Here is a 22,290-nt window from a genome sequence, read left to right on the forward strand (position 1 = left end):
GATGTTTTTGTTGTGTTTTCCAGAGTGTCCCCATGGTTTCTTCGGCCAGGGCTGCCGCCACAGATGCCAGTGTGAGAATGAAGCAGCGTGCGAGCATGTGAGCGGTGCCTGTACTTGTTTACCAGGCTGGACTGGAACGTACTGTGAAAAACGTAGGAAAAATTTCTGGTTATGTGCTACATATGTTTAAATATAGTCCATTTAACCTGTTTAAATGTATCTTCAACAGCATGTCCTGAGGGCTTTCACGGTTTCGAGTGCCAGCAGAAGTGCCAATGCTTGAATGGTGGCCGTTGTCGCCCCGTGACTGGAGACTGCCAGTGTCCCTCCGGCTGGGTCGGGCCCCTCTGCAACACCAGTGAGTCATTTTACTGCAGTCAACATCCCATGACAATGAATGGTAACAAGGAGCATGTTCAAAGCATTCCCTCTCTCTTTCGTGTAAGGTGAAAGACAAATAGAGCAATAAAACAGATGCTTTGAATTTGTGTGTCAGTGGATCGGCACACTTTGCATGCCGGCAAGGCCTCGTCCTGATGTGCCTTTGATGTGGAATCCTGGTGGCACTGTATTTCAGGATGTATTGCAGTACCTTTTGTTGTTTCAAAAAACAAAACATAGTTTTATTGATTATATTTGTCTTGCTGTAGCATGCGAAGCTGGCACCTATGGCCCTGGCTGCAATCAAACCTGTAACTGCCACAATAATGCCACCTGTGACCCTGCTGATGGGCGATGTGAGTGTGGAGCAGGATGGACAGGGAACAGCTGTGAACAAGGTGATGTTTTTAATGTAACTGTCCTCACAAACCCCCACAAAAAACATAACTATATTGCTTAGTCACCCCACTCACCGACGCATCAACGGGTGGCATCGAATGGTCCAACGCATCAGTCGTCCATGCATTAACATCAGTTATTTTTACCTTTAACCTGATGCGCTGTTCTCGTAAGGTGTACATTTAGGATGTTTGGGTTCTCCAGAGACCCTAGACCGTAAAATGTGATCTCATTTTCTATTGTTTTCACTCTACAGTTGTGATTTTTATATTTGGGTTTATTTCAAATGTGTTTATCTCTCATTCTCACACTGCAGAATCATGCTCATCTGAATGTTCATAAGATAGAGATCTTTGTCTTTATTATACAAATTGTAGGTAAGAATTGTGTGTGTATGTGTGTGTGTGTGTGTTTCCAGAGTGTCCAGCTGGCTGCTATGGTGTGGGCTGTCACCAGCACTGCCTGTGCCAGAATGGAGGGTCATGTGACCGGATCAGTGGGCACTGCACATGTCTTAGTGGATGGACTGGAGTGGCCTGTGAACTGGGTTAGACAGACCAAACCGTTTACTGTAGCATTTAAAGTAATTCAAATAACAGTGTGCATTAAACCGTTTGGCAGAAGTTCATGTGATTTTTTTTATTTTTATTTTGACAGATGTTAAGGTGACAATGTTTTTTTTCTCCCCCCAAACGTCCTATTTATGTTTTGTGTTTTCAGAATGTGCTCTGGGACATTTTGGCATGAAGTGTCAACACAGATGCGAGTGTGAGAATGGTGGCGTGTGTGACCGACAGAGTGGCAAGTGTTCCTGTCCAGCAGGCTGGATGGGCACACGCTGTGAGACGGGTAAAAAACATCATACGGTGATCTTATCATAATGTTGGCTGAAAAAAATGACCATAAGGAAGATGACATGTACATTAATCCCATTCTGTGTGTTCTGATCAGCATGTACTCAAGGTTTATTTGGGCCAGGCTGTAAGGAGCATTGCAGGTGTGATCATAATGCCCCATGTCATCACATCACTGGCACCTGCATGTGTCCGGCGGGCTGGAGAGGCTCACACTGCGAGAAAAGTAATTTCCCCCAATGTCTGTCAATTGCCCCCTGCTGAGAGACCCACCGTAACTCATTTGTGCTCTTTCAGTTTGTTTACCCGGTTCATATGGGAAGCGATGTGCTCAGCGATGCCACTGTCCTCGCGCCACTTCCTGTAACCATGTGACCGGGGAGTGTGGCTGCCAGCCTGGTTTCACTGGTAACGGCTGTGAGCGAAGTGAGTGATTATCTATAGATCTCATCACATTTACAGTGAAATCTCTTTGACAGCACATGAGTGAAACACTGATCTTGCTGGTGTGTGTAAGTGTGTCAGTCAGGTACGTTTGGACTGAACTGTAATCAGGTGTGCCAGTGCTCTGAGGTGAACCAGCTCTGTCACCCCGTCACCGGTGTGTGTTACTGTGCTCCAGGATACCATGGCACCACGTGTGATACAGGTGTGCCCTTCATGATGACACCTTCTTTCATCTTATGGCCAATTCACACTGTACCGACAGACCAGCGGTGACAGTCAGATTACAGCACGTCACTTCACAGACATTCTAAATCCGATTCAGCATGTTCAGTCGGAGAAAACAAGCTCCGACAGGGATAACACACTGATCCGATAAAACCTGTCGAAGTGTCTGCTGCCGTCTGTCGGTGCGGTGTGAATTGGCCTTTAAAAGGTTTGAGACGAACAGAAAGGATTCAACATGTGACAATAGGGCAGTATGGGGAAAAATAATTAATTTATGAATACACCAGATAGGCCAAATATGCTTTTATGTAATTGTATACAGGCATTGTTATACCACAAGTGCTGATTTGTATTAAAACTAACAGATTTCAACTTAAAAAAGATTTCAAATGCTTTAAATATATAGATTTGTCCCATACTTTCATCCTAAAAATTAAACATAAAAAATATTAATTACATTTATAAAATAAGCTAAATCTAAACAAAGACTGTAGTAATCATTATTAATTTTGACACAATTTACAATTGTCCTTCAGTTGTGACAGCATTGCCATTACAACTGACACTTTATAGGAACTTTTATCGAGTGTATTAAGTAAGTGTACATTATTGGATCATGCTTGAGTTTGAATATGAGACGTGATGTGTGCAGAATATTTTTACAGTGTGTAATTTCCAATCAATCTTTTATTGTCATTTTATTACACAATTTTTTTTATTAAATTAACATTAGTGGCTAAAATGCCCTTTGTTGAAGAAACACATTCTATGAAGTTTTAAAGGTCATAATCGTCATTGTTGTACCTTTGATGCTTCATTGTTGTTTTAGAGTGTGAGGCGGGACGTTATGGTCCCAACTGCGAAAAGGAGTGCCAGTGTCTGAACAACGGAGTGTGCAAGACCAGCACGGGCACCTGCACCTGCCCAGCAGGATACATTGGACCAAACTGCAATATCAGTTAGTCACACTTTTACAATTTTCATTTATCGTTCATTTCAAGATTTATCCCTCTGGACCTCTTGGTTTAGGTGTCACACTCTTCTCCTTCTCAGTCAAAAGTGACCAAAGCCTTGAAATGTAATTTTTTTTTTTTTTTTTTTTTTTATCAATGAAATTTTTTGTTCAATACTATTTTTTCATTCTTATTTAGAATTTTTAGGTGCTTTTATGATACTATGCAATATTTATAAACGTTTTTATGAGCTATTTTTCCATTGGAATCTTTTTTATTTATTTTGTATTATTTTTCAATAAATGCAATATTTCACAATAAAATAGAGTGAAAGCCTTTACATTTTTTTTTTTTAAATTATGGAGAATAGTGCCATCTGGAGGCGTAAAAAAAAAAAAAAACTTTTTTGACAGAATTTCATAATTTTATAAGGTTTTGCATTTAGATATATATTTAGACATTCTAAATTTCATACTTTTTTTCAAGATTTAGATATATTTTGTCAGATAAGTATCAGGTTTTGCATTATGATTACAATCAAACATTAACAGGGAACTCATGGAAAGCATTTTTGTTAGTATTTGATAATTAAAAATCTAACAAAATAAGGAATGGATAGCAATAATTCTTCATTGCTGTGCACTTTTTTTCTGCACAGTGGCTGATTTGTAGTTTGTACCACCAAAAGATTCTCTGAGTTTTTGTATTATTTCATATTTCCCATTAATTTCGTATATCAGCCATTTTAAACCGCGAAGGAGCCAAGTGTGACTTTCTTCTTTTTTTTACCCTTTAACATATCCAAATAATTTCCATGTTTTTTTTTTTTTTTTTGGGGTGTTTACATAGCTAATGCGACAAAAGTCACCAAGTGTCATCCCATTCCGATGAAGCAAAAAAATTCAACAAAATAATTTTTTCCGGTCACTTCTGACCTAAAATGCCCATTGGTTTAAGAAAGGTGAGTGTAATCACTAACAGACTGTTCTCTCTCTAAAGCCTGTCCGTTAGGCCGTTACGGGAAAGACTGTGTACGAGTAGCTTTGTGTGGTGAAGGGGCCCGGAGCGATCCGGTCACAGGCAGATGTGTGTGCAAAGCTGGCCAGCGAGGGGAAGACTGTGGGAAAGGTCTGACAGTATTTCTGCTAAAACTGAGGGTGGAGGGATTGAGTTTGTATGAAATAAGCTGATGTAATTGTGTCTCAGGCTGTGCTAAGGGCTGGTTTGGGGAAGACTGTGCTCAGCGCTGTAACTGCAGTAATGGAGGAGTGTGTGACGCTGTTACAGGAAACTGCACCTGTGGGCTGGGCTGGACAGGAGACAGATGTGATATAGGTCAGCACAGATTTTTGCACAGGTTACCCAAACATGAAAATTAAAATTAAAACTTTTATCAATATTTTAAACCTGTGATGCACCAATATAAAAATTCAAGCCAATACCGATAAGCTGATAATAAAAATGTGTTGTTGTGTTGATCAGTGTGTCCCAAAGGGAGATATGGTGCTGACTGCAGGGAAATGTGTGACTGTCAAAATAACGGCACTTGTGACAGAGTGACGGGCGAGTGTCACTGTCCTCCCGGATACTATGGACATCTCTGTGAACATGGTGAGAAAACACAGGATCTTTTTCATAGAGTTTTGTATCCTGACTATTTTAGTCAGTTTTGTGATGATTCTTAATTTTTATTTTATTTTAATCAAAAGCATGCCCTGTTGGTTTCCATGGTCATCGCTGCCAGCTTCTGTGTGACTGCCGTGCCAGTGCACCGTGTGACCCTGGAACGGGCCGCTGCCTCTGTCCTCCAGGTTACCAAGGACTCCGCTGTGATAGAGGTACAGAGGAGCTCTTCTATAATGTTACATGGAAATAAGTTTGGGGTCAATTTTTTTGTCTTATATTTCTCTTACTCTTAGTCTCTTATTCTCTTTTTTTGACAAAATACAGTAATAACATTTATTAATAATAATATATATATTAATATACATTGTGAAATATTATTAAAATTTAAAATAGTCATTTTCTATTTGAAAATGTTTTTAAATGGAATTTATTCCTGTGAAGGCAAAGCTGGATTTTTAGCATTATTACTCCAGTCACATGAAGAATTCAGAAATCATTCTAACATGCTGATTTACTGAATTTATTTATATTTTTGAGGAAACTGTGAGAAGGTATTTTTTTCGTGATTCTTTGAGGAAGACAATGTTAAAAAACAAATTTATTTGAATACTGAAACTTGTAATGTGTGTGTGTATACATGCCAACACAACACATGGGTTTCCATGTTTTATGGGGACTTTCCATTGACATAACTTTCTGCATTTTTACATTTTAAAAAAAACAACATCAAAATGTCCTCACAAGGACAAGGACAAGGATTTTGGATATTGCCAACTTTGTGGGAACATTTTGTCTACATTTATGTAGAGTATACCAGGACCATTAACTAATGTTAACAGATTGATCTTAAAATTGTATTAGTATTAACATTAACTATTAATAAATTCTGTATAAGTATTTTCATTGTTAGTTCATGTTGACTATGGGGCCGTTTACACGACACCGTTTTCAACTAAAAACAGAAAACCTTTTATGCATTTTGGCCATTCATTTACACAACAATGTTGTTTTTGGGGCCTAACATTTTTTTCACTTTTCACTGTAAAAGAAAAGTTGCTGCCTTGAATTTTTAAGTACAATCAACTTGGATGTTTAAGTCATTTCAACTTAAATTACATTAAAGTGACCTTGAAAAAAAGCTGAAAATTGCTTAACTTATTTTGATGAGCTAAAGCAATGTAAAAACACATGTTGTCATTACTTATTGATCATATTATTTTATTTAATTTTGACCGTGTTTTTCACGTACATACAACAACGTTAAGGAAAAACATTTAGTACATCGTTGTCTTGTAAACTTACCCTAATGTAGTTCCCTAATGTTAACAAATGAAACCTTATTGTAAAGGATTACCATTATTTCATACTATATGTGTATGTTTCAGAGTGTGAGCCTGGAAAATTTGGGCGTAATTGTATGCACAAATGTGACTGTGATGGAGACACACCATGTGACCCTGTCAGTGGCAGGTGTCTGTGTCCACCAGGGAAAATGGGATCTCGCTGTGATATAGGTGAGCCTTCCACCAAATTTCTTGGAATTTTACTTTTTTGTCAGTCATTCAGTCAAATATTTATTTTTGAATTCACATCAGACTGTGGGGTAAATCGATTCGGGCCTGACTGCTCAGAGAGATGTGAATGTCACAACGGAGGCCAGTGCAATCCACGCAATGGGCGCTGCACCTGTATGAACAGATGGGTCGGACCGAGCTGTCAAGAGGGTAATTTCACTTTTGGTCATTCACAATAACCTTCGCATTTAACAGTGATTTCGGAGAATAACTTTCTGTATCATATGTGTTAATAACAGGGCTCACATCCAGTCAGAGTACTAGCAGCAACAAAAGGAAGGACTCGTCAGTATAGCAGTCTCACGGTTTCTTCTCACGGACAGTGTCAATGACTGTAAACTGACCTGACCTTTTAGCCTTGTAGCATTTTTTTATTTTAAAGATCTTTGAACGCAGAAGTCCACCAAACGATCAGATGACTCTGACAAGGACAAACTCTTGTGCCAGTTGAGACAGAAGCTTCCAATAGTTAGTTAATAAATGATAAACTTTCTCATGGAAAAGTGGACATCAAGTCCAACATGACTTGTTATATTGAAGCTCCATCTAGATGAGGACAAATTCAACTTTGAAACATTTTTTGAGGAGTTTTTTCAGCATCAGTTCTGCTCAGGGAGATCGAGCTTCTAGAAGACTTTGGTTAGTTTAACTGTAATCAAGAAAAGCACCAAACCAAGGCCTTCGGTTCACCTGAAGCTGAATCCCAGTGTCACCACTGTGATACCAAACAAAGGCCTTTAAGGAACCACTTATTTACTCTCATTACATGGTTTGATGTCCATTTAACTCCAGATTTTGTCTTGAGTGAAATATTTTGCAATTATTTTAAGATACTTTGAGTAAAACGCATATTAATAGTATCTTACATCATTCATAATAAACATTTTCAAGTAATAACTTCTTTAAGAATTTAGGTAGAATTTTGCACAAAAATTGAGTTAAATATATTACTATAGTGTATAATATTTGGGTGTTGACATTGTCTATATTCAAAACTTTGAAATATTCAAATCATATAAAAATATGAAACTGGAGTCTTTTTTTTTTTTTTTTTACCTGTGTACATATACTTTATGAATGTAAGGTTTTTTTTTTTATGCAAATGCTTCTTTACAATTTTATTTGAAAGAAAACTGTACTGTAAACCTTATCCTTATATGATTCCTGTTTCATCCTTGTAGGTTTTTTTGCAAGATTTATTTTTGTATAGTATAATATCTAACTACACCATGTGCATTTGTGATGTGTGAATTGAATTTTTACTTGACTATATGAACTCAAAGGAAGTGTTTATTTCAATATTTCTGCAGCTAAGTCAGGGCCAAAGATAACTTAAATTCTTCTGTTTTCGGCCATGGTCAATACTTTTTCTTTGTTTTGTAATGGTTAAGTTTCTGGAAGCTTACACTTTTTTATTATTATTCGGGATTAAACATCTTTTGTTATGTAGTGCTTGGTGGACTTTAAGTGTTTAATTGACAAAAAACAAAACATATTGGCATTATTTTGCAATTTGCACATCACTGAACTATGGTTCTTTAGACTTGCAAAAGGCATGCATTGAACTGGTACTGGTCTTTACGCTTTTTACTGTTTTTCAGAACAAATTGCTATTTGTTTCCCATTAAAAAAAACTAAGAAAAAGTTATATCATAAATAACACACATTTAGACAAAAATTGCAAAGACCAAATTAAAGAATTTTCTGAATTATTTATTTTCATCGTTTGAAGCTGTACATGTTTTTCTTCAAGCACAATGTCAAGCAATAATTGCCAATGAAAAAATAAATGAAGGCAAATGTGATTATGGTCATTAAAATCAGTATAGCATATAGAATTAGATTATATACATGTTATCAAACCATTCCATTATGTATCTACAGAGATCACCATAACTTAATGCATTTCTTTAACAGTAATGGTCATATTACAGTTAATAATTATCAGAATACAAGGTTATACCAAAAACCGCCTATTCATATCAAATAAGCTTTAAAACATTTCAGATTTCCTGTACATACAGTTACAGTTTCTGTACATAGTTACTCCTATTGACAATATAATTTTTTTCAAATAATTTTACACTAAAGTATTCAGCTGGGGCTCTTTCTACAACAACCTACCATTGCAGGAAAAAAATTAATAAATATTAGGCTGTTAAATTTGTGTACAGCAACAATTTCTCATTCAGGGACATTATCCTCCACATGACGAAACTGGTACATGTGGTGCGATGTTTACCATCTAATTACTGACAACAACAGTTATGACTTCCTGAGCGAGTGCAAACATATCAAAACATACTGTGAACCGATAAGTACCTCTAACATTTCATGATAGATGCAGCCTCACTCAACATACAAATATAAGGACATTTACAATGAGCCTCAGCTAATGGCAACTGAAGCAATGCTCCCACTTCTATCAAAGCCTGATCTTCTTTGGTTAAAGTGCTACTTCAAAAAGCCTCTCGGATAGTAATAGTAAAGCATGTTCAACTCAGCATTTCCGTACCTACAACTCAATGTAGCTCAATCAACAATCAAAACTCTTATAAGTTTGCATTACATTCCAACTACAGGTCAACACTTTCATACTCAGCCAAGCATAATCATTGTTCTACACTAAAATATAGGCCATTATTAAAATTCATTAATGTACATGCAGCCAATATTGAGACTCTTTGAAGATGACGATACATAGGCTAAATTTAGTAAAATGTCCATTCATATTGGAATGAGTCAGAATAATTTGAACTGCCTTGATATGATATAAATTAATTTATATTATTATAAGTTAATAATTACAATAACATAAGTTAGGCTATTCTATAACGCCTCTGTCACCTTCAGTAATGCTCACCATTTACCACTAATGGTTTTAAAATGCCATAATGCATACACTAGATAGCCTAATTCTGTTGGTACAGATGAAACATGCTAAATAAATGGTTGCAACACTGAATATTTAGCATTAGTACTGAATAAGGCATACAATCTAGTATTCTCAGACAGCAAATTAGCACTGTCCTAATTGGCTAATCAATTTGAAAATGTCTGAGTAATTGAAAATGTTTCATAAAATAATGTTTCATGGAGAACATACGCGAAATAAATTACACTTTATTGAAAGCTACTGATTTTTTTTGTTGATTTTTTTTCCCGATGGAATAATGTAAATTTTACTTATAATGTGGAGTGATGTGCTCCTGGCCAGTAGAGGGCGCCATTGGCCAAAAACAAAACGTATAGTAAGACACATTCTACACATACACAAGGACAAACAAACAACACTAAACATGAAAAGGTAAAATGTTCATAAAACTGTTAAATGACAACAAAAACACCTTAATTCCTTCAAAATTCTTTAGACAGTCTTGTGTGAATACTGACTGACAGAATATAATCATCCAGTAAGCTCAAAATGGTTCTGATAATTGAGCATCCACTACAATAAAATAAATAAATAAATAAATAGGAATAGAGATTTCCACATTCAAATACACATCATTAAGGCAATGCATCAAACACTGAGTACAGATGACACGATGAGTACCAAATAATACCATTTTAAAACAATAGTCACATGATCAAACGCAGGTGTTTGGAGGAAACAGACATTTCTTTGGTTTTAGCAAGACGAAGCTGACATGAGCACACAGTCCACCACTCAACTACTGTCTACATTTGTTTTCTAGAAAAAAAGATGGGTTTACGAACACTTTCAGATATTGCACATTTGTTGAGGCCTGTTTTTGATTAATATTTCTGACGGTCTCACAACCCAAAGCTAATGTTTGTTTACCAACAGTATTATATATATAACTCTATAATAACTATCCCTTTCTAGAATTAAAAAGCAGCCAGAAATGATTTAGCTTGTAGTATAAATGAGGTCTCGTAAACAATCACATATTGGCTATCAATTCAGTGATGTTTCCATATAAAACTTGAGATGAGTTACTTCAAATGCCTTATTAGGTTTGTTTAGTCATGTAATTGCTAGCGCTTCATCAGTTTCATTACTTCCTGTTAGGTTATGCAAATTTATTTGTTTTCCAAAATGGAGGGAAAAAGCACTGGCCAGTGAATCTCATGCATTTCTAGAATAAGTACAAACTCTGGATCCCTAATACTGCACTTCTTAGTGTTTCCTACAAGGGGACAAAGGGGAGGAGGAAGCGAGCCAGTGTGCTTGATCTCAGTGGTTTCTTGGTGGTTGGAGTGGCGTTCTGCTTATTGAGTAAGTGAGCATGCTTCCCTTCTGCCCGTGCGGATCTTGGCCTCTCTCAGGCTAATGTCGGCAGACTCCATGTAGTGTGCGAGTTGGTGTCTCCTTGCAGGACCCGTGACGGTGCTGGTCCCATGTGCCAATGTTTAATTCAGTCAAAGCTCAGAGAAAGAAGCAGGTCGACATAGTGTCACTGATCTTCCTTTTAGGACCGGTAGTCCTTTTTACTGTAGGGCTTGTTGCCTAAGATACTGTCCACTTCATGTACAATTGATGATGATAATTTTGGAAGAACCTGAAAGAATGTTGGATTAAAGTTTGTGTTTTTCCAATGTTACAAATGTATTAATAACAAAACTCAAAGGCCAAAACAATGGCCCAATATGTTTGTTACCTTTTATATTTTTTGCAGTTTCATAATTGTTTTAATCTTGGCTACAATGCTTATAATAGGCCGTTTAATCACAGGTTCCGTAGTGACAACTTACACCATTTAGTAGGTATGATCAATCGGCACTTTTATTATTACATTAAATACGTGATTTTTATTTTACAGTAAAATATTACAATAGTAAAATTGTTTAATATTTTATTTAGCAATCACATTAAAACAAAAATAATTATTATTGTATAGTCTTATTAACTTATAATCAAAAAGGTTTTAGCCAAATTGTGCAGCCCTACAAACAAACACATTTTTCATTCCATTTAATTCAATTTTTTTTACCCCAAATCGAGCAGCCCCGCTATATAGTATGACTATTGGGGAATGTTGCCAGAAAAGATGGTCAACGTGTGTGACAAGCTTTTTCGAGGCTAATAATGGTAGAAGCAGGGCTAAAAACTAACCGTTGGCCACACCTGCCCATAGCCAGAGACTTAAGAAAATGTATCTGCCATAAAACGTTTTTTTTTACCAGCTATGAAACAGATTCATTCTTATTAAAGTTACAAAAAGTATTCAGTCAAGAGCTACAAGTGATTTTCCTTTGATTTTTGTTGTTTGATTAGCACTAAAAATCACTTTAAGAGCTAATGCACGGATCCAATATACTGTTACACATGCGTTTTCTTTCTCAATTGTTTGCAATTAGTTAAGACATAACTGACTATGTTTACAAGGATACTTGCCAAGATGAGTATTTCGACTATTTTGTTTGAATATGTCTGTTCAACCGCAAGACGACGTGAAAGTGACCTCAATTCAGTATTCACGCGCTGTCTGAGACACAGATTTCTGGGTGTATGCTTCAGATGTTTGTGCACAGAAAACCTTCCACACAGAGCGCGAGTAACGAATCGAGTTCCCTTTCGCGTCTTCTTGAGCTTGAATATTTAAATTGGCAAGGCTTAAACTTTCGTGATAGTGCAAAAGCACTCTCGAGTGTCGTTCACGTTTGTTCACGTTCATGTTCATTTCAGAATGTCTAGTGTGAACAGTGAAATCTCATTAAAAAAAATTCAAAGCTGTAGAGTGTTTCAAAATTATGTAACGCTCATTTTCACAGCTGGTTGCGTCATATCGTTCTTGTGCCATTTGTTGTTTGCAAAAACCGCAGCATCTTTGATCTCAGAATAAAAAGCTCATGTTCATGTATGTATCCTGCTGTCTGCTGTCAGTGTCTCACCTGAATGGCTCCTATGTTCTCCATCAGCTGATCAGTGCTGGAGGCCCCCAGCAGAACACAGCTCACACCCTCATTCCTCAGACACCACGCTAGAGACAGACCAAAGCACAGACACTCAAAACACTCGGCAGCAAGATTCTAGACCTGCAAATCTGTACATGTGAAAGCCATTCGAAAGCTCGACAAGAAATCTGGCCTCAGGTAACAGAGCTAAATCTAGATACTGGATTCTCTAAGGAGAGTTGAAAGCAATTCAGGCCAGTGTGCTTTTTATGTAATCAATAATGTCAGAACACTGAACAGAAGAAAGCCAGAAGTAGGTGTACTTGACAGTGCTAACGTGTGGGCATTAAGCTTGAACTAACCGGTTACCACTGAAGCAGGTGTGTTTTAAGCTATAAAAATAAACTTGATTTTTGTTCTGTGGCAATGCCAAGTGACACACAGAGGGGGAGCTTATTTTAGGCTCTAACTAACTATTCAATTCACTTATTTAATGCATGTTCCTCGCGTTATTGTATTTCTTCACAATATTTTTTTAATGTTGAATGTCCTGCTTCACACAGTAACATTATAGAAGTAAAATAAGCTTAATATTAACTTGAAAGTTTTAACAAAACATTCACAGATTGCAGAAAGCAACATCGCACATGACACCACAAGAACAGACGCACAATGAATACAAGACAGATCACATCAAGTGCCAAGCAATGCATATCTGGTCTGTAGTTCCCAGTCAGCACTAACCTACTGAACCCAGCTGTTCCTCTGACCTTTACTGCTCTATTAAATAAGGTTATGTAAAGTATAAATGATTAGTGTGAAATACAAGCAACAAGACCTGAAGCTACACAGACAAAGCCTAATCTGTTAACCGTTGTAGTCATCAGCTGATTGTTTTATATGCTTAATGTGCTTTACACAGCAACTGTTGGACATCATTTGTTGTTCCTATCAAACAAACACTGACCTATGTGCTTTTGGGACGGTTTAGAGTTAAGTTAACCTCACCTAGCCACACTTTTGAATTGTAGTATGGTGCATAATATAGATTATTCTGGCCAGGAACAGACCAATTAGACATGAAGAGCCTGAACAACATGTAATACAAACAACCAACAGGTAATCCACATTACAGTTTTTCTGCAATGGTTTGGCTCATTTCTTGAAACAGAAATGACATTCTCAAAACAACATGGACAAACCTCCAAACCACTTGGCAATTGTTCACAACAGAATTGAATTTCTCATTCATTTCATCAAATTGCAAATGTCTCAGTACATCTCTCAATGTCTCAGTACATCTTTGCAAATGATTAAAGCTGCCGTCGGCAACATTTTTTTGATCATATTCAGTGTAATCGACACTATAATCCGACAGAACAACATAAATAAGGTGGTTTTAGAAAAAAACCCGAGCTTCTAACTCCACCTGGAGCGTGTTATTTGTTTTGCAAAAATCCAGCGCTCCCGCTTCATCAGGTCCAATCAGCGCAGGGGGGTGTGAGATCTGACTGTCAATCACAGGTCGTGCACACGCCACAGATCCCCCCTCACTCGCGCACGTTAATATCACATGCACACGCCACGCCTGAAGTTCGCCTGGAGATTGCATGAAGCGTGATGGCGGAGAGAAAATCTACTAACAAGCTTCCAATTCCTCGGTTATTGCTATCTATGGATAGATTAGCCAGGGCAGCCTACCTCCGAGTCCATGGTGTTGATAGATGCTGAAGAGACGGACGCGTTCACAGAAAATCAGGTACACACGCACAGTGACGCACTGACGAGCACGACCTCGATGGGAGGGTGCTCGCTGGTAGTGGGGAGGGGCATGAGAGTTGTAAACATTCAAAATTTTGGCTAATCGACCCAATCTGCCAGACTTGCCGACGGCAGCTTTAAGTACAGGTAGCCTACATTTAGCACAATTTCCAAGTGAATAGATCTTGTTGATCTAAACTGATTGTTGATTCTCAGTCTAATGGTTGTTCGCTCCAAAACATGTCAGCGTCATTTCATTGTATAAGTCATCACATGCAAAATAGTCTGTTCAATTGTCAAAATTAGTCAAGAACATAATACCATGAATACCATATATGTATGTATATATGAAGAGTTCAGATGCAAAAGCCTCTAAATGCCATCTGAAATTTTCTTATAGAATGATAATTTTTATCAAGCTCGTATATTTAAATTCAATAATTTCACTCAAATGGCAATGAAGATTACCTATTAATTGTCATTTAAGTGAAATTACTGAACTTAAATATACAAGCTTGATAAAAATGATCATTCTATAAGAAAATTTCAGATGGCATTTAGAGGCTTTTGCATCTGAACTCTTCATATATATATATATATATACACACACACCATATAATATTATTGGCCACTGGGCCCCAGGCCAGCGAGTGGTGTGGCCACTCACATCCCCAGTCTTGGCCCATACAATGCACAGAAGCTCCTCATCTTCTTGGACCGCTTTCATTTTGATTTGATCCCTGAAAATGAGAGAGGCCTCGTAGGGCCTCACCTACCACAATATGTCATTGTATGGGACAATGTGAATTTCCACCATGGCCCGCTCATCAGGGCCTGGTTCACTACTCATCCAAGGATGGTCAAGGTGTTCCTACCACCTTACTCTCCTTTCCTCAATCCTATTGAGGAGTATTTCTCCGCTTGGAGGGAGAGAGTGTAGGAGCATCGGCTCAAGATCAGAGGTCCCTGCTCCATGCAATGGACACTGCATGTGAGGATATTACAGGAGATCAGTGTAGGGGATGGTTGCGACATGCACGCCATTTCTTCCCTCGTTGCATCGCAAGGGAGAATATACGCTGTGATGTGGACGAGAATATGTGGCCAGACAGACAGCAGCGTGTGGATGGCCAAGGAGGGTGAGGAGGACGGTGGCCAGGAGAGGGAGGGTGAGGACAGCGACCAGTGAAGAACTGTTAGTTGTGAAACTCCAGCTTTATTTACAGCACTGTAGGCTGCATAATTTTCATTGTTTTTTGTGTGTGCTATATTACAGTATATTATGCTGTATACATTTTCTTTTTACTCTGATGTATGGAAGTTACTTTATGTGTGTGAATGATAATGGTTACAATTTCCTTGGCAGTATGAGTGCAGTGTGTGATGTCAAACCTTGGAGGCTACTCTTACCCTAAAATCCTATTTCTTTTTTTTCCAGTTTTTTACACAATTGTATTCTGTTAGCTAGACAAAAAACAGTACAGTAACCATTGTCAATGAAGGACGGGGCTAAGACTGAAAGGTGGACATGAGGGATATTTCAATGGTCCTCTGCCATAGTGACAAAACATCTAAATGATGTTTTATTAACAAAGTTCGGGAGGAGCAGGTTCAGATAATCAACCAAATTATGCACAGCTGGAGATTAATCAGTAATCAACTCAATGACAGAGTATAAATTCACAGCAGACCTATCTCTGTTCATTGAAAGTTTGTCAGCATCCCTCCTCCACCCCATCTCCTCACTTCCAGTTCCATCTACACTTACCAACTGGGGGGAGTACTCTGGGTTCGGGCCTAACTCCGAGCTCGGACCCCTCCCCCCGGACAGCACGCCAAATACGCATAAACTTATTGTACTAATTATATGTAGATGTGAACTCGTGAAACATTTTGACTTGCAGTGCTTACACAATGCCAAAGGGACGAAGCATTTTGGGGGCACTGACTGTTTAAATGAGAAGGAAATTTAGTTTTGACACATGAGTGAACTGTTTTGGGAGAGGTATGAGCTTTTGCAGGTGAACCATGGTGTTGTGCTGAACCATCCACGTTATTTTGCCAAAAGCACCAAGAGTGTTGAGAACGTCCGGTCTGTTTCAAGAAATGAGCCAAAGCAATTCAGAAGGATCTTTGCCATTTTCGTGGCACTGACTCTTTATATGGGAAACAAATTTAGTTTTGAAGCATGAGAGAACAGTTTTGGGAGAGATATGAGCTTTTGCAAGTGAGCTATAGTGTTGTGCTGAACTGCAAGACTGTTTTGCCAAATGATCTTAGAGTTTTGAGAATGTAATTTCTGTTTCAAAAAATGAACCAAACCAATGGAGAAAAACTGTAACACATTGAAAAAGATGTAGTGCTTTAAACAAAACTTTGAATATATTTTAAGACCTGTAGCCACAGAACAAGTAAAGTTCAGCAAATCCAGATCATGTAAATGAAAAAGATGATTTTTGCCTTAATAATAATGCCGTTACCAGCAGTAACTAACAGGGCCATGCTGATCAGCCAATCATGTCCCCTCGCTTTAGGTCAGTGAATGGACAATGGTAAAGCATCTGATTGATTCATAGTAACGTTCAGGAACAGGAATCCTAATTATGTAAGGGGCCGTTTACATAACACCGTTTTTAACTAAAAACAGAAAATCTATTTACACGCATTGGTCGTTCATTTACACGGCAACAGCGTTTTGGCTGCCTGAAAACGCAAGCTTTCGAAATTGGGTTTCAAAGTGCACGTTTTCGAAAACGATACGGTTATCATTTCCGTGTAAACTACAAAAATGCGAATTTGTGAAGAAAGTGACGTCATGCACATGTGTTCAGTCTATAGGCACGTAGTGTTTTTTTACAAAGTGGCATCGCCACCTACTGGCCCGGCAGCAGAATACAGCGTTTTTAGTCGTTTTCACGGATCTGAGTTAACACACATTTAACAGACAAGACTGTCCAACACATTACCCAAGACAACAAGACACAGGACAGAAGGAGCAGACGGGAACAGACAGCCTGTCCTGAGCTCCAGGCAGGCAGACAGACAGACAGACAGAAAGAGAGAGAGCAGCAAGGCCTGGGCAGTATTACCGATGGCCAGCTGGGGCAGCGTGCAGCCTAGCCGCTCCGCAATGGCCTGCAACTCTTTCAGCTTCGCCTGCTGACGGCGGCCTTCCTCACTCAGGATCTTGTCCTTCAACCACTGGTAGCCCTGTTTCAAACAGACAGCACACCTGCTCAGAGAGCCGCACGTCACCGGCCACAGAGCCACAGGAATAGCCAGAGGATATTCATTTTGTTTGTGAAGTGATGAAGGAATGGATAATATCTGCATACATAGCCACAGGAACATGTTTTTATGAGAGGGTGCTGATGGGATGGTGGGGTGGGAGGGTATTTTACTATCACCTGCTGGTGAACATTATACTTCTCAAACTCTTCCTCAACTTGCCCAGTACTGACACAAGAAATAGGACAAGGCTATGGTATTGTAAACATAAATTATTAATTAGTTTTAAAAGCTGTGTAATTACATAATTTATGCTACTTGTTTAATGTGCTTTTGACAGGCAGCAAGTCTTACCATATTTAAGTACAGTGTTCTTGCACCTACTGTATGTATTGCTCTAGAGTGCCATTGATGGTTAATTATTTATTCATTCTCGGCTAAAAAAATTTAAATAAAAAGATTTTTCGAAAAACTTATATACTACCGTTCAAAGGTTTGGGGGCAGTAAGATTTCTCTTATGCTCACATTATGCTCACCAAGGCTGCATTTATTTGATCAAAAAATATAGTATAACAGTAATATTGTAAACTATTTGTACAATTTAAAATAACTTTTCTATTTGAATATATTTTAAAATGTAATTTATTCTTTTGATATCAATGCTGAATTTTCAGCATCATTACTTCAGTGTCACATGATCCTTTAGAAATCATTTTATTTAGTGCTGTCAAATCGATTAATCGTGCTTAATCGCATCTAACATAAAAGTTTGTGTTTATATAATATATGTGTTATATATATTATGTATGTATAAATGTGTGTATATGAAATATATGTAAACACAAACTTATGTTAGATGAGATTATCGCAATTAATCGATTTGACAGCACTAATTCTAATATGATGATTTGCAGCTCAAGAAACATTTCTTATTATTATCAATGTTAAAAACCGGTGTGCTGCTTATTCTTTAAAGAATAGAAAGTTGAAAAGAACATTTTGAAATATTTTTGAAAAAGAAATATTTTGTACCATTATAAATGCCTTTACTGTACTTTTGATCAATTGAATGCATTCTTGCTCTTACTAATTCCAAACTTTTGAAAGGTAGTGTAGATATTTTCCATAAAATAGTGAGCATGGCCTCTAAAAAAGCTCCAAGCTTCAAGCTCTATGGTTTTGGAATGACATGAGGGTGAGTATAAATAATAGCAGAATTATAATTTTAGGGAGAATCCTTGATGTTTCAAACTTATCCACAAGAACAAAACTGTAAAATATTTAATATAATGCACAAATAGGTAAAAATATGCATGTTACTTTTGTATTTGTGAATGTTACTGGATTTGTTATATGGATTTTACTGTTTTGTTATGATTATTATTTGTTTTATTCATTTTGCTGCTTCAAATACTTCAACACATTTATAATCATGTTAAACATGTATTATCATGGCAATTATGTAAATGTACTAATTCTCAAGTGTACATCATGTGAATCTGTTAAGGATGTGTTATGGTCTACTCATATCTGTAGGTATTCTTATTCATACAATGCAATGTACAGTAAATAACATTCAATAATAAAAACACTCAATGGCTATGTGTATAGATAAGGAAAGGCACCATATCACAGCACAGAAAAGAGAACAACACAGAAGTGTTTATACATTCATCTACATGCATGTGTGTGGCAGATGAACTGGAGCACTCCACAATCCCATAAAGTGATAGAAATAAAACAAAAACGCAAGCAAGGTCTTCACATTTAAAGCACACACAGTCACCAATGAGGACCACCACGACAACAACAGTCAGGACAGACTGAGAGGAGTGCCGAGAGGTTGTAAATCATAGCCGAGGAATACCTTGAGAGAGGCTCTGGAATTTACAGGCACACCGCTGTCATACTTCCCTGAGATGATCCCACAGGCCAGCGGAGACCAAGTCATGGCACCCACACCTGCACAAACGCCATTGTGATATAGTACTATGAACCAGCAACCATTTCAGCAACTGTGTTAAAATGACTTTTCTCTAGAAAAAACACACCTATCTTATGGAAGAGTTCAGGCAGCTGTACTTCCACCTTCTCTCTCTGGAACATGTGATATTCAGCTTGCTCACAGACAGGCGGGATCAGGTTAAACTGTCTCGCCACTGAGTACGCCTCCTGAAAAAACATACAATAATATTGTAAAATAAAATAAAATAGTTTCAAAGTAAATCCTACACCATTAGCCGAACATAAAAAAGTAAAATAAAATAAAAATGTTTTAAAAAAGGATCAGAAAACAGTCTTTTACTATTATGAGAGCCGAAGTTAAGTTTGTAGGTAAGTATGTAGTGGTCGACTTATATGAATTTTTCAATTAAAGCACGATGAATGCTTATCTAAAAAACACTTCAATGACAGCAAATGAGATGCTGAAACAACATGAATACTTTTAATGAAAACTGAAAGTGCTTTATTTGTAATGCTGGGAAAAATTCACTGTTTTCAAACCCACCATAATCTCCATGGAGCTCCAGCGGGAAGTACCCCAATACATGGCCATTCCCTGGTTAATCACATGGGTCATTGCTCGAACCGTCTCTGCCAATCAAAATATTAACAATCAGAGTCCAGATAACACTCAGACCTTGAGGGACCGAGGAACAAAATCGGATGCGGTCGGGATGAGAGAGAGTAAGAAGACTGCAATACACCTAGCCATTAAAAAACAAGGTTGGATATAACGGTAAAGTAATGGAAGTGGAGCAGAAGTAGCTTCTGAAGAAAGCTAAGAGAGCAACAAAGGCCATTTATCATATTTTCTTTATACAAAGTGACAGGGCATTAAAAAAGGCCCGAAGGTTATGCATGTTATAGTAACTCTACTCAAAGAGCTTCTTAGTGGGTGGAAAATAAATCAGAGTACGACTCCACAAGGCTGCATTTCATTGACATTTAGCAGAGGAGCAATTTTCCATGGTCCAGCCTACAATCTACTACATGTCATATTATTATACACTGCTGCATGAACATACCCTATTATGAGAAAGGAACCAGACACCATGGATACAAAAAACTATGAAAACAAGCTGCCAAGTACTATGGAGGTGTCACACCGTGGGTCATTACATTAAACATTGAAGTAGTTCCACCCAAACATTCATTTATGTAAAAGTAGCATGTATAATAGTCTCCATCCTACAAATTTAGAACCTTGAAAAATTGATTAGCAACATTTTCAAATTCCAAAAATGTGCCTATTGTTTGTCTATGAAGTTTCTTTTTTCTTTTCTTTTAAAAGTATATATATTTAAATTTTCAAAGCAGTGTAAATGTATGACCAGTTATTTTTCGAAAACAGACCCACACTAGATGACAATATATGCAAAGTGTTTCTTTCTACACCACAGGAAATTCCCACATATTAACATCAATTTAAATAAATAAAATAACATATTCAAATAGGTAATTTTATGCTATGGTAAATCATCCAAATATGTATTACTATTATTTATCAAGTAAAAAGCAAACACTACAGGCAGGAAAAGACAGCATTCACAAACCTCTCGTAAATCAAACAATTTTCCATTCTGTACTAACAAACTAGACTAACGTATTCACATGGTAGCATATCTCCAATTTACCAGTTTACACTGAGTTCTGCTGAGCAGCTTTTATCTTTTTCAAGATTTGTGAATAATATCACCATCAACAATTATTAGACAAACAGAGAAAATATCAAAAAAAGACAGAAAACAAAGACAGACACATGCAAAATATAGAGCAGCAGAATATAAAATATCCACATGCAGGAAAGCAGAGGACACTGCAGGCAATCATCTTGCAAAAAATATTTTTAATTGGTTTTAGGAAAATCTGAACATTAGGCTAGAGAGCATAGTATAAGCAGAAGCAGGGTTTTTTTTTTATGTCTGACAGTATTTATTTATTATTATTTATTTAAAAAACAAAAAACAAGCAAAGCCCAAAAAATATCTGCTTAGCACCTACATAAATTAATTTCGAAGAAAAAATAATAATGGAGAAGATTTTAAAATGGAATGAAAATGCATGGTAAACATCCAACAAAAAGGTCTGAATTAAAAAAAGGAAAAACAATAATCACGGGTCAGTAAGATGCAATGACCTTCTCCAAATTTCACTTGCAAGATGGACAGGAGAGTCAAAGAAATCAATCATTCTACGGCATACCAGGTTTTTATAGGAAATTCTGGAAATCTTCAGCATTTTATGGACACGGTCAGGTTTCTCACACCAGGAAAAGAGGGCAAACTATCACAAATCAAAGCCATAAAATGCTTTTGGAGACAGGAGGTCAAAACTCTCACTGAGGGTACCATGTACCTTCTATGATGAATGTTCTTGATTTTGAAGTGTTAAATGGATCTCCTGGTGATAAACAAACAAACAAAAGACTGTGAAAAGAGGTTTACCAAGCAGCAAATGGAATGAAATCTCTGAAGGAAAAAAAGCAGCAGAACTGGTCCAGGGGGGATTCTGACAAATCCCAGCGTTATGGGACCACGCTTGAAGTCACGAGGTGTGTGTGTGTGCACAAGCACGAGCATTCATGTCTACATGACCATCACCTCAGAAGCATCAGGCTCAGTCTCTGCCACTGATCATTCTATCCACATACCCCTCACAGCTCTACAGCATGGCATCATCACAGTATTAAGTTAAGCTCAATTAACAGCATTTGTAAGATGTTGATTAGCACAAAGTTTCATTTCGACTTTTGTCCTCCATTGTCCTTAAAAAAAAAAGAGGTGGTTACAGTGAGGAAGTTGCAATGGAAGTGAATGGGGCCGATTTTTGGAGGGTTTAAAAGCAGATTATTTTGCTTAGTGCTGTCAAATCGATTAATCGCCCCTAACATAAGTTTGTGATTACTTGATATATGTATATATATGTGTATATATTGTATATATATATATATATATATATATATATATATATATATA

The 22,290-nt window shown here is 37.3% G+C and overlaps 2 protein-coding genes across 10 annotated transcripts in view; one reads left to right on the forward strand and one right to left on the reverse strand.

The window, feature by feature from the left end:
- megf6a (multiple EGF-like-domains 6a) overlaps positions 1-7,908 on the forward strand; it is a 59,628-nt gene extending 51,720 nt beyond the window's left edge. For all 3 annotated transcript variants that reach the window (XM_082145462.1, XM_082145463.1, XM_082145464.1), the window contains 16 exons: positions 24-152; positions 230-358; positions 651-779; positions 1,199-1,327; positions 1,501-1,629; positions 1,732-1,860; positions 1,932-2,060; positions 2,152-2,283; positions 3,136-3,264; positions 4,259-4,387; positions 4,466-4,594; positions 4,742-4,870; positions 4,969-5,097; positions 6,271-6,399; positions 6,481-6,609; positions 6,699-7,908. In XM_082145462.1, coding sequence (XP_082001588.1) covers positions 24-152; positions 230-358; positions 651-779; positions 1,199-1,327; positions 1,501-1,629; positions 1,732-1,860; positions 1,932-2,060; positions 2,152-2,283; positions 3,136-3,264; positions 4,259-4,387; positions 4,466-4,594; positions 4,742-4,870; positions 4,969-5,097; positions 6,271-6,399; positions 6,481-6,609; positions 6,699-6,754 — 1,994 coding nt within the window. In that variant the 3' untranslated portion in view covers positions 6,755-7,908. The remainder of the gene's footprint in view (positions 1-23; positions 153-229; positions 359-650; positions 780-1,198; positions 1,328-1,500; positions 1,630-1,731; positions 1,861-1,931; positions 2,061-2,151; positions 2,284-3,135; positions 3,265-4,258; positions 4,388-4,465; positions 4,595-4,741; positions 4,871-4,968; positions 5,098-6,270; positions 6,400-6,480; positions 6,610-6,698) is intronic.
- Positions 7,909-8,151: 243 nt separating this feature from the next.
- kcnab2b (potassium voltage-gated channel subfamily A regulatory beta subunit 2b) overlaps positions 8,152-22,290 on the reverse strand; it is an 81,614-nt gene continuing 67,475 nt past the window's right edge. For 6 of the 7 annotated variants that reach the window (XM_082145485.1, XM_082145484.1, XM_082145483.1 and 3 more), the window contains 6 exons: positions 19,821-19,906; positions 19,363-19,483; positions 19,179-19,273; positions 17,172-17,292; positions 12,319-12,407; positions 8,152-10,985 (listed from right to left, as the gene is read on the reverse strand). In XM_082145485.1, the coding sequence (XP_082001611.1) occupies positions 10,896-10,985; positions 12,319-12,407; positions 17,172-17,292; positions 19,179-19,273; positions 19,363-19,483; positions 19,821-19,906 (602 nt within the window). In that variant the 3' untranslated portion in view covers positions 8,152-10,895. Of the gene's footprint in view, positions 10,986-12,318; positions 12,408-17,171; positions 17,293-19,178; positions 19,274-19,362; positions 19,484-19,820; positions 19,907-21,670; positions 21,716-22,290 lie in introns of all 7 variants that reach the window. The other variant, XM_082145486.1, reaches the window with a different exon arrangement.

The sequence above is a fragment of the Leuciscus leuciscus genome (assembly GCF_965113295.1).
Source record: "Leuciscus leuciscus genome assembly, chromosome: 18".
In the NCBI taxonomy this organism is placed as follows: domain Eukaryota; kingdom Metazoa; phylum Chordata; class Actinopteri; order Cypriniformes; family Leuciscidae; genus Leuciscus; species Leuciscus leuciscus.